The sequence below is a fragment of the Pogoniulus pusillus genome, chromosome Z (genome assembly GCF_015220805.1).
Source record: "Pogoniulus pusillus isolate bPogPus1 chromosome Z, bPogPus1.pri, whole genome shotgun sequence".
NCBI lineage: Eukaryota > Metazoa > Chordata > Aves > Piciformes > Lybiidae > Pogoniulus > Pogoniulus pusillus.
The window spans coordinates 79,129,696-79,142,722 of NC_087309.1; the positions used below are offsets into that span (position 1 = coordinate 79,129,696).

The 13,027-nt window shown below is 50.0% G+C and overlaps 1 protein-coding gene across 1 annotated transcript; it reads right to left on the reverse strand.

Annotated features, from left to right (window-relative positions):
- Nucleotides 1-2,865: 2,865 nt before the first annotated feature.
- Nucleotides 2,866-12,444, reverse strand: LOC135192963 (uncharacterized). Its single transcript, XM_064176350.1, has 3 exons — nucleotides 12,420-12,444; nucleotides 4,554-5,639; nucleotides 2,866-3,308 (listed from the first exon to the last, which is right to left on the reverse strand). The coding sequence occupies exons 1-3, from the start codon at nucleotides 12,442-12,444 to the stop codon at nucleotides 2,866-2,868; spliced, it is 1,554 nt and encodes a 517-aa protein (XP_064032420.1).
- Nucleotides 12,445-13,027: the final 583 nt, after the last annotated feature.

Below are 13,027 nucleotides of genomic sequence, written 5' to 3' on the forward strand. Positions count from 1 at the left end.
AGAGATCTGATTAAGAAAGCCAAGGCACAGTTTGGATTGAATCTAGCCAGGGAGGTCAAAGAATTTCTACAGGTATATTAATGGTAAAAAGAAGACTAGAGAAGGTGTGGGCCACCTCAGAAAGGAAACAGATGAAAAGATAACAGTATCACAGTATCACAGTATCACAGCATCACCAAGGTTGGAAGAGACCTCACAGATCATCAAGTCCAACCCTTTACCACAGTGCCCAAGGTTAGACCATGGCACCAAGTGCCACATCCAACCTTGCCTTGAACTGCCCCAGGGATGACGACTCCACCACCCCCCCAGGCAGCCCATTCCAGTGCCCAAAGACTCTCTCAGTGAAGAACTTTCTCCTCATCTCGAGCTGAAATTTCCCCTGGCGCAGCCTGAGGCTGTGTCCTCTTGTTCTGGAGCTGGCCACCTGAGAGAAGAGAGCAACCTCCCCCTGGCCACAACCACCCTTCAGGTAGTTGTAGACAGCAATAAGATCACCCCTGAGCCTCCTCTTCTCCAGGCTAAACAATCCCAGCTCACTCAGCCTCTCCTCGTAGGGCTTGTGCTCGAGGCCTCTCACCAGCCTCGTCGCCCTTCTCTGGACACGCTCGAGCATCTCAGTGTCCTTCCTAAACTGGGGGGCCCAGAACTGAACACAGTACTTGAGGTGTGGTCTGACCAGTGCAGAGTACAGGGGCAGAATGACCTCTCTGCTCCTGCTGACCACACCATTCCTGATGCAGGCCAGGATGCCACTGGCTCTCTTGGCCACCTGGGCACACTGCTGGCTCATGTTCAGGCGGGTATCAATCAGTACCCCCAGATCCCTCTCTGTCTGGCTGCTCTCCAGCCACTCCGACCCCAGCCTGTATCTCTGCATGGGGTTGTTGTGGCCAAAGTGCAGCACCCTGCACTTCGAGCTATTGAATGCCATCCCATTGGCCTCTGCCCATCTGTCCAGGCGGTCAAGGTCCCGCTGCAGAGCCCTTCTGCCCTCCAACTCAGCCACATCTGCCCCCAGCTTGGTGTCATCTGCAAACTTGCTGATGGCTGACTCTATGCCCTCATCCAGATCATCTATGAAGATGTTAAAGAGGATGGGGCCCAGCACTGATCCCTGAGGGACACCACTAGTGACTGGCTGCCAGCTGGATGTGGCACCATTCACCACCACTCTCTGGGTCCGGCCCTCCAGCCAGTTCCTAACCCAGCACAGAGTGTTACCATCCAAGCCACGGGCTGACAGCTTAGCCAGCAGTTTGCTGTGGGGGACAGTGTCAAAGGCCTTGCTGAAGTGCAGATAGACCACATCCACAGGCCTCCCCACATCCACCAAGCGGGTCACCTGATCATAGAAGGAGACCAGGTTAGAAAGGCAGGATCTGCCCTTCCTAAACCCATGCTGGCTGGACCTGAGATCTTTGCCATCCCTCAGGTGCACAGCTATTGGCCCCAAGAGAACCTGCTCCATCAGTTTCCCTGGCACTGAGGTCAGGCTGACGGGTCTGTAGTTCCCAGGTTCCTCCATCCGACCCTTCTTGTGGATGGGGACCTGTCAAGGTCCGGAGGAGCAGAGATTAACAGTATCTCCGTCCACAGGAGCTAGACCAGTTCTTATGGATTCCGTGTTGTGAAATTAAGGTGCAAACGAGACCAAATATCACCATGAAACTGTTTATTAAAGGATAAGGTTGGGCAAAACGGAGGGAGAGAGGGGAGAAGGGGGAGAGAGAAAGATAAAGAGATCGATGGAGAAGAAAAGAAGTAGCAGGGAAGGGGAAATGCTGTGAGCATATTACCCTCAGTCGCAGATGAAGGAGAGAGAGAGAAACGGGTGCGTGGCCCAGGGATGATCTTCTGCGGAGTTTGTCAGAGGTTCTTCAGGTGGTGTGCAGTTCTGGTGGTCTGGTGATGATCTGCCCTCGGTGGTCCCATGGAGGTGCCACTCTTGGTCCGATGGAGGTGCCACTCTCTGTCTGCTGGTGATGCCACTGGTGGTGCGGTGGGAATACCACACTTGGTCTGGTGGGGATGCCACTGGTGGGGATGCCACTGGTGGTGCGGTGGGAATACCACTGGTGGGGATACCACCCTTTGGCAGGCCTTTCTCCTGCCTTTTTATACAGTTTTCTGCTCAGTGTCCAGCTGCAGCCCCCCCAGGGCATCTTCCTGTGCATTCTCACACATTCGCAGGGGTCTGGCGTCGCCGGGGGGAGGGCCTCCGCCCTCTCTCGGCTACACCTGTCCACACCCTGCATACACAGCCCTTGGGGGCAGCTGAGATAAGATGGAGGCTTCCTCGGCAGTCCAGCCAGGGTGAGGTCTAGGAGTTTCAAAGGTATTGTCTGTTGATTTGCATCTCTGAGCTTTTGGGCCAAGCACCGAGTCTGAGTCCCAGAAGTAACAAGATTAAGGAGAGATGATGCAATCTTTGTTGATTAAGGAGGGACGATGCAATCTTTATCTTTGTTGATTAACAAGAGAGAGGATCAGACTCTCACATCACCCCGTCAACAAAGATAAAAGAGGGAAAAAGGATAGGGGGGGGGGGAGAGAGAGAAAGGAAAATGAAAGTTTTAGGGGAAAAATGGGGAAGTTTTATACAATTTTCACAATAGACATGGGTTTTGATCGGGTAATGGCCCGAACATGTCTCACACCATCAGTGGATACAAATTGCATATTGGATACTACATGTTGAATCAGTTGAATAAAACAGGGAATGATACATGGCAAGAAAAGTAACAATGCCAAAACACATAACAAATAAAACAACATCTGTTTAACCCAAGGTCCCCCTGGAAGCCAGGAGAGCCAGTCCATATTCCATCCTTCCCAGGTCTGGACAGGTACATGAGCTAATTTTCAAATCCCAGAAGATATTTGTCTCACTACTTTCCCATTGTCATCAATCTGTAGACAACAGTTGGAATCATTTAATTTTCCACAAACCCCTCCTTCTTCTGCTAACAGATAATCAAGAACCATTCGGTGTTGGATAATGGCAGTTCGCATTTGTGTGGATTGATCTGCTAACAGATCTAGGGCCCGAGCTGTCTCATTGGTGATTTCTAGCACTGCTTGTAGCCTTACGATATGGTTTAAGTTATAGATTGGTTCTCGAGCACCACTGATCCACTCGTGGGGGTTCCAGGTGGCAGGACCATAATACTCGATGATACGTTGGGGGGTCCAGTCATCTTTTCCCCACTTTTGACCATTCCCCTGTGCCAACTGAGTGGAGATGGACCTTCTCTTTCTTCCCAAATTATCATATACTTTGATTCCCAGACCCTTTCCTTTTCCACCTGGGAGTAAGAAAAAACGTGGGTGAATCAGTCCAATATAGCATACCCCAGTCCAATTAGGTGGTAACTTTTTATAGAATTTGTCCCTGCCAATGTGTTAGGGAAAAGGACATTGTTCCATCTCCCCTCAGGATGTGCACGACTCTTCATACTAAAATACCAAGCACCCAAATGATTTCTCACTAAGACAATACACCAAAGACATATTTTAGACAAAAGAACAATGCTGAATTGCTTAACAAACCAGGACAGAATACATTAATTCCATATCCCCCCACCCCGTCAGTCCTTCAGTTGGGAGTCCATTGAAGCTTAGGTAAAGCTTCCCCGTGTATCAGGCAAAAGAACAATGCTGAATCATTTAACAGAACAGAACAGAATACATTAGTTCCATAACCCCCCACCCCGTCAATCCTTCAGGTGGGAGTCCATTGAAGCTTAGGTAAAGCTTCCCCGTGTATCTGATGACACTACCAGGCTGTGAGGAAAGGGCAGTCCTCTGTTGTAGTGATGCTGCGGGGAGAACTTGTAGCCTGCAAAACTTGAGAAGTCATTAGTATGGTAACAAAACAAATCCTTCTGACAATATCTCAAGGAATCTTTAGTCAACTCCCTCAGATACTGATAAGGTATCAGTGCAAGGCACCCCCACCCAACGTGAGGCTCCCTGAGCCTGCCCAGGTGAAGCTAATTGCTTTGAATGGGCCGGTAAGTGCCTTTGATTGTTTCAGCTTGAAGCCAAGCTAAGCACAAACCAAATCCACCTCCCAAACCCTGTACAATTTGCAATTGATTGGTGAGCTCACGGATCTCTAGGCATCACCTCCCCCACTCACCACAGAGGGGTGAAGCTCTCAGCTCCTCTGAGGCTGAGGACGAGGCACGCCTTTCCCCACATCAGATAAGTCTATCAAGGGGGGTGCAGTGGGCTCGGGTTTCTGGCTAGACTCTGGCCAGTTTTTTACAACGATTTCCAACTGCACTGAAGATAACCCATCAATCACTTCTTTTGGGATACCTTTCTTTCGGCCTAGCCCCCACCAATACTGTCTAGTGTTCAGGTGCTCCCTTCCCCCAGTCGAGTGTCATTTGGGGATTCGAAGCATCTGGCTCTGGGGATGGGGACTTGGAGGTGGGTGATTAATTTTCACATGCCTCAAGCCTCTAGGCTCAGGCTTATGAACTTCCTCAGGCACCCCATACTGCCTGGCATAATATAATAGCTCTCTTGCCACCTCCTCCCACGTCCATTGTCTGCATCAGGCTGGTTCCTCCCGGGTGTTAAGTTCTCCCTCAGAGTAGCTTGTATTCGGGAGGTAAGTGGGGTGTCAGCTATCTCCTTTTGAAGCTGAATGCCTTTCATCTTAAGGGAGTCAGGAAGTCCCCTCACCAGAGGGGTCATTCGCTTTGAGTCCACCAAGAGAGAAAGGGGCGATTCAAAATGATGTTTCAGTTCTCGATCATAGACCATTTGCAAACAAGCTGCCTTCTGCACATTTTCCATTATCTGATTCATGCCTCCCCTCAGAACTAGAGGCTCTCCTCTCTCCTTTGAATCAAAGCCCCCAGCCCAGAAAACTGCTCGCTGAGTAAGGCTCCAGGGACCACTCCTATTTCCCGTAGTTAGGAACACATTAGCACCCCAATAGCCTGTAGCTTCAGCCTCTGTCAACCTAATTTGATCACCTCCAGTTTTAGAAACACGCCATACATATTCCACCTCAGACTCTCCAGCCGAACGTGTAAACTCTTTACGCAGTTTGGCCAGCTCAGTGTAAGAAAAGGGTATCTCTTTGGTTGTGATGGCAGGGGTGCCATCCTCATCCTCATACAGCATCTCAGTTTTAATGAGAGGACGCATGTGAGCCGCAGCTTCCTCTGCTGCTGCCAGTTCTGCCTGGGGGTATATGGAGGCAGGCTCTGTCTGCTTTAACTCTTCCTCCTTCAAAAACCACTTTTGCCACTTCTGTTCTGTTTTTAATCTATCCTTAAGATCTGCCACTTCGTCCTTTAAAGTTACAATATGCCCTTGCAGGGTATCTACCAGCTCCTGCAAGGAGGAAATGATTTTATTCTCTCGTCCGTTTTGGCTTTGCTTTTCATCTATTGAAGCAGCCAAACACGCACCCAAAACTGCACAGATGAAGGCTTTGCCCTTTCCCGACTTGGCCCGTGCCTCCTTCTGCAGAGCCACAATCCGGTCCATCACACTCTGACAGTTACTCCAGTTCTCACGGGCCCAATCCAGCCCTTCCACGGACGGGCGGGCACCGTGAGCTTCCAACAAACAGAAAAGCCTCTCCACCGTGGCCATGGCCTTTAAGGTAAGGGCTCCACGGGGAGGTCACAACAACACAAAGACCTTACACCTCAAAACCTTCCCTACAAAAACCGCTCAAAGAAAGCTCACACACACAATAAATTCCTCCAGGGAGATCACACCAAGATCTAGCTTCTCGGAGAGGACAGCCACAGTCACCCCGAGAGGACACACTTTACCAACAGAGAAGCTGTTCCGTTTGGGTTCACTAGACTTCTCGGGGGAAATTCTTTCCCCCAGGACACACTTTACACAATCCTATTTACCGCAGGGTACTAAGACTTCTCGGGAAGGCCACACTATAAAATCAACACTTGTACCCTAAAATATTCTTTCCCAGGAATGCAGAGATCTAGCTTCTCGGAGAGGACAGCCACAGTCACCCCGAGAAGACACACTTTACCAACAGAGAGACTTCTCGGGGGAAATTCTTTCCCCCAGGACACACTTTGCACAATATTCACAAGTTTCCTAGACTTCTTGTGAACCTTTCCCCAAGGGGACACACTTTACCAATATTCTCAATTTTACTAGACTTCTTGTGGAGGTACCTCTCCCCAAGAGGACACACTTTACACAATATTTCCTATTTACCGCAGGGTACTAAGAATTCTCGGGAAGGTCACACTATAAAATCACCACTTGTACCCTAAAATATTCTTTCCCGGGAACGCAGACACATTTAGACATTTGAAAAATCCCCACACTCTGCTCCACAAGCATTCATTTTGCTCTCAGAGTACATCTCAGACACACTCGTGCACACTTTGGGGTTCTCAGAAATCCAACAGTTTCCGATGATACTTTCACTACACAGAATCCTGTCCGTGACGCCAAAAAATGTCAAGGTCCGGAGGATCAGAGATTAACAGTATCTCCGTCCACAGGAGCTAGACCAGTTCTTATGGATTCCGTGTTGTGAAATTAAGGTGCAAACGAGACCAAATATCACCATGAAACTGTTTATTAAAGGATAAGGTTGGGCAAAACGGAGGGAGAGAGGGGAGAAGGGGGAGAGAGAAAGATCAGAACAGAGGGAGAGAGGGGAGAAGGGGGAGAGAGAAAGATAAAGAGATCGATGGAGAAGAAAAGAAGGAGCAGGGAAGGGGAAAAGGCTGTGAGCATATTACCCTCAGTCGCAGATGAAGGAGTGAGAGAGAGAGACGGGTGCGTGGCCCAGGGATGATCTTCTGTGAAGTTTGTCAGAGGTTCTTCAGGCGGTGTGCAGTTCTGGTGGTCTGGTGATGGTCTGCCCTCGGTGGTCCCATGGAGGTGCCACTCTTGGTCCGGTGGGAATGGTGGTCCGCTGGGAATGCCACACGGGTGGTGTGGTGGGAATACCATGCTTTGTCTGGTGGGGATGCCACCGGTGGTCCGGTGGGAATACCACACGGGTGGTGATACCACACTTGGTCTGGTGGGGATGCCACTGGTGGGGATGCCACTGGTGGTGCGGTGGGAATACCACTGGTGGGGATACCACCCTTTGGCAGGCCTTTCTCCTGCCTTTTTATACAGTTTTCTGCTCAGTGTCCAGCTGCAGCCCCCCCAGGGCATCTTCCTGTGCATTCTCACACATTCGCAGGGGTCTGGCGTCGCCGGGGGGAGGGCCTCCGCCCTCTCTCGGCTACACCTGTCCACACCCTGCATACACAGCCCTTGGGGGCAGCTGAGATAAAATGGAGGCTTCCTCAGCAGTCCAGCCAGGGTGAGGTCTAGGAGTTTCAAAGGTATTGTCTGTTGATTTGCATCTCTGAGCTTTTGGGCCAAGCACCGAGTCTGAGTCCCAGAAGTAACAAGATTAAGGAGAGATGATGCAATCTTTGTTGATTAAGGAGGGACGATGCAATCTTTATCTTTGTTGATTAACAAGAGAGAGGATCAGACTCTCGCAGGACCACGTTGGCCATTTTCCAGTCTGCTGGGACCTCACCGGTGAGCCAGGACTGCTGGAAAATGATGGAGAGTGGCTTGGCCAGCTCAGCTGCCAGCTCTCTCAGCACCCTAGGATGGATCCCATCTGGTCCCATGGACTTGTGGGTGTCCAGATGACTCAGCAGGTCCTGAACTAATTCTTCATGAATTTCCAGGGGAACACACCGCTCCCCGACCCCATCACCCAGTTCAAGAGGCCACTTGCCACCTCCTCCTCCCTCCTTACTGTTGAAAACTGAGGCGAAGAAGGCATTCAGGACCTCTGCCTTTGCTTCATCATCAGTTATAGTGTTCCCCTCCTGGTCCAGTAAGCAGTGGAGGCTCTTCTTGCCTTTCCTTTTAGCATTGATAAATTTATAAAAGTGTTTTTTGTTAACTTTCATGGAAGTGGCCAGCCTAAGTTCTAGCTGAGCCTTAGCCTCTCTAATTTTTCTCCTACATAGTCTGGCTACCTCCTTAAACACATCAGGAGAAGCCTTCCCCTCCTTCCAGAGGCGATACACCCTCTTTTTTTCCCCCACTTCCTTCAGGACCTCTTTGCTCATCCAGGCTGGTCGCCTCCCCCTGCGGCTCATCTTTCGGCACGTGGGAACTGCCAGTTCCTGTGCCTTCAAGAGCTCCTGTTTAAAGTAGGTCCAACCATCCTGGACCCCTTTGTTCTCGAGGACTGCTGCCCAGGGGACATTGGAAATAAGTTCCTTGAGCAAATTGAAGTTTGCCCTCCTAAAGTCCAAGGTGTAGGTTTTGTTGTAGTGCCTCCCTACCTCCCTGTATATTGAAAACTCTACTAACTCGTGATCACTACACCCCAGGCAGCCTCCCACTATCACATCTCCTACCAGCCTTTCTCTGTTGGAGAACAGCAGGTCAAGCTGAGCTTGACCCCTAGTAGGCTCGCTTAACAGTTGGGTCATGAAGCTGTCCTCCATGCACTCCAGAAATCTCCTGGACTGCCTCCTCTCTGCTGAATTAAGTTCCCAGCAGATATCTGGCAGGTTAAAGTCACCCACAAGGACAAGATCTGATGATCTTGAGACAGCCTCCAGCTGTTTGTAAAATATCTCATCTGTTCCCTCATCCTGGTTGGGTGGTCTGTAACAGACTCCAACCAGGATGTCAGATTTATTAGTTCTCCCTCTGATTTTAATCCACAAGGTCTCTACCCCTTCATCCCTCACTTGAAGCTCAATGGCATGGAGTGACTTCCTAATATACAGGGCCACCCCTCCTCCTCTTCTCCCTTGCCTATCTCTTCTGAAAAGGTTATATCCCTCCAGTATAACAGCCCAGTCATGCCTGTCGTCCCACCAAGTTTCTGAAATGGCAACTACATCGTAGTCCCCCTGGTGGACCAGGACTTCCAATTCCTCCTGTTTGTTAGCCAAGCTGCGTGCATTGGTGTAGATACACTTCAGCTGGGCTCTCGATTCAATTGTCCTTAGTTTCCTTCCCACTCTCTCCTTCTCAGAGAGAGTAATTTCCTCACCCACCCCCTTCAGACCTAGTTTAAAGCCCGCCTAATGAGCCCTCCCAACTCCATTGCACCCCATCACAAGCCAGCAGGTCTGGCGCAGTAAAAGTTCCCCCATGGTCAAAGAACCCAAAACGCCGCCGCTCGCACCATCCCTTCAGCCATTTGTTGATATTGTAGGTTCTGCTATTCCTCTCTGTGAACTCCCTTGCCACAGAGGGAACTGAGAAGAACACCACCTGTGCTCCCGCCCCATCTATCAATTTCCCCAGGGCTTTAAATTCCTTTTTAATTGCCCTGGTCCCCTTCTTTTCAATTTTGTCGCTGCCAGCCTGTATTACCAACAAGGGGTAATAATCAGAGGACTGGATTAGGTTAGGGATTCTCCTGATGATGTCCCTAACCCGGGCACCGGGGAGGGAGCAGACCTCCCTGTGAGACGGGTCGGGACGACAAATGGGTCCCTCTGTCCCCCTCAAGATGGAGTCCCCGACAACTACAACTCTTCTCTTTTTCTTGTTTTTTTGTGGAGCTAGTCACCACAGTTGGTGGTGACTGCTCCACCCTAGGCAATGTCTCAGTTGGGGGCACATGTGACATGGAAAAGGCTGAGATTCTCAGCGACTTCCTTACCTCAGTCTTCACTGCAAAGCCTCCATCCACACTCCTGGAGTCATGGAAGATAATGGAAGGGACTAGAAGGAAGAACTGCCCATCATAAGTGAAGATCGTTTTCGTGATCACCCAAAGAACCTTGAAGTGATCAAGTCCATAAGACACAATGGGATACACCTGTGGGTACTGATGGCAGATGAGGTTCCTAAACCCCTCTCTATTCTATTCCAAAAGTCATGGCAATCTGGTGAAGTCCCCATGTTGCGGAGGGATATTCTGCTGCCTACACCAATTGTGGCAGAGGTGAGAAATTAATTGGTGCAAGATAATATTCTATAAAAATATATATTTATTAACTTCAATATTCTGAACTCTCACCACCCCCAACCACTGAATTTAATATTAAAAGGATCTTACATGGTCATGAAGACATTCTAGGATTAAGACCAAACTGTAATTTATTAATAATTAGCAAACATTCCAAACCACAAACAGAGAGAGGATTTTCCCTGTAGCTTAATGCCACTAGGGGTATGTATATTATTTGCCCAGCAGATGGGCTGAAAGCTCTTTCTGTTCTGGCAGGAGGCAACAGAAGTTACAGAGGCATTAAAGCATTTACTTACAAATTCTGATTAATTACCAATCACCCTCTGGGGCTACATCACAACCTCCAGTCCTTACTAGATAGAGAGGGGAACATAGTGACAAAGGATGAGGAAAAGGCAGAGGTGCTTAACACCTTCTTTGCCTCAATCTTCACTAGTGGGACAGGTTGTCTCCAGGACAGCTGGACTCCTGAAGTGGTGGATGGAGTCAGGGATCAGTACAGTCCCCCTCTAATCCATGAGGATGCAGCAAGGGACCTGCTGCGTCATTTGGATCCTCACAAGTCCATGGAACCGGATGAGATCCACTCTAGGGTGCTGAGAGAGCTGGCAGCTGAGCTGGCCAAGCCACTCTCCATCATTTATCAGCAGTCCTGGCTCACTGGAGAGGTCCCTGAAGACTGGAAGCTGGCCAATGTGATTCCCATCCACAAGAAGGGTCGTAAGGAGGAGCCAGAAAACTACAGACCTGTGAGCCTGACCTCAGTGCCAGGCAAGGTCATGGAACAGGTCATCTTGGGTGCCATCACAAAGCACCTACAGGATAGCCAAGGGATCAGGCCCAGCCAGCATGGGTTAGGAAGGGCAGGTCCTGCCTCACCAACCTGATCTCCTTTTATGATCAGGTTACCCGCCTGGTGAATATGGGGAAGGCTGTGGATGTAGTCTACCTGGACTTCAGCAAAGCCTTTGACACTGTCTGCCACAAGAAGCTCCTAGCCAAGCTGGCAGCTCATGGTTTGGACAGATTCACTTTGTGCTGGATCAAGAACTGGCTGGATGGCAGAGCTCAGAAAGTGGTGGTGAATGGTGCCACATCCAGTTGGCAGCCAGTCACAAGTGGTGTTCCCCAAGGATCAGTGCTGGGCCCAGTCCTGTTCAATATCTTTATTGATGACCTGGACGAGGGCATTGAGTCCATTATCAGTAAGTTTGCAGATGACACCAAGTTAGGAGCAGGTGTTGATCTGTTGGAAGGTAGGAGAGCCCTACAGAGGGACCTGGACAAGCTGGATGGGTGGGCAGAGGCCAATGGGATGAGATTTAACAAGGCCAAGTGCAGGGTTCTGCACTTCGGCCACAATAACCCCAAGCAGCGCTACAGGCTGGGGACTGAGTGGCTGGAGAGCAGCCAGGAGGAAAGGGACCTGGGGGTACTGATAGATAATAAGCTGAAGATGAGCCAGCAGTGTGCCCAGGTGGTCAAGAGAGCCAATGGCATCCTGGCCTGCATCAGGAACAGTGTGGCCAGTAGGACAAGGGAGGTTATTCTTCCTCTGTACTCAGCACTGGTCAGGCCACACCTTGAGTACTGTGTCCAGTTCTGGGGCCCTCAATTCAAGAAAGATGTTGAGGTGCTGGAACGTGTCCAGAGAAGGGCAACAAGGCTGGTGAGGGGCCTGGAACACAAATCCTATGAGGAGAGGTTGAGGGAGCTGGGCCTGTTTAGCCTGGAGAAGAGGAGGCTCAGGGGTGATCTTATTACTGTCTACAACTACCTGAAGGGGCATTGTAGCCAGGTGGGGGGGTGGCCTCTTCTCCCAGGCAACCAGCAATAGAACAAGGGGACACAGTCTCAAGTTGTGCCAGGGTAGGTATAGGCTGGATGTTAGGAAGAAGTTCTTCACAGAGAGAGTGATTTGCCATTGGATTGGGCTGCCCAGGGAGGTGGTGGAGGCACCGTCCCTGGAGGTGTTCAAGAAAAGACTGGCTGAGGCACTCAGTGCCATGGTCTAGTTGACTGGCTAGGGCTGGGTGATAGGTTGGACTCGATGATCTTGGAGGTCTCTTCCAACCTGGTTGATTCTATGATTCTATGATTCTATGATTCTATGATTCTATTACTAGTGTCCAAACTTCAGGGGAGTCTTTGCCCGTGGACTTTGAGGCTGGAATTCTCCCCGCTTTAGGGGAAAGGAAATTCTTCCTGGCTCCTGGAGAAAGTATAGTATCTGACCTTGTTCTTCTGGTGAAGGATGCAATCTCTGCCCTTGTCTTCTGGCTTCTTCTGGACGTTCTGTCCAAGGAGTCTTGGCAGGACCACAGGTGCAGAGGGAGTATGTGCAGTCTGAGCATGGTCTCACACTGGCTAGCTGGGGACCGATTGAGTGCAGATAGGTGGAGTCTGCTCCTGGTTAACTCAGAGGCAGTGGCACGCTTACCAGGCAATGATAAAGCAGTGGGCATGCAATAGTATATGTGGCTGCATGGGAGCCTGAGCTATGTAGGTAAAGGCAGGCAATGCAGGATCTGGTCCTGGTAACTCACCGCAGTGGCGTGCAAGTGTGCACAGCTGGCTGGGAGACTATGGGAGATTCTGTCTCTGTAATAACAGCAAAGCAATTAGGCATAAGCAGCTCTGGTAAGTCTAAGTCTAATAATGAGTGAGTGAGCCTGAACATGAGCAATGCGATGCGGGGGAGCTCAAACACATTGTTTACCTGTGTATCTCTATTTATGAAACATGGGCTGAGATTAATGGCCCTTTGGACACTACAATGACCAATCAGGTTTTGGTAGTCAGCCAAACATTACTATAATAGGCAAAAGCCACAGCCTGGACTTTCCAAATATTGTAAACACATAGGCCTAGCACCTGACAAATATGAACTGCGTGCATGGGCTTACACAAACATGTTTACACCATCAGGGGTCCTGAGCAGCCAGACTTCATGGCACCAGGCCTATTGTGCCCCTTTTATCCATTTAATGTGTTTACCTCTGGTTTGGGCAGAAAGACATGTCCAGGCAGGGCAAGGCATAAATAAGC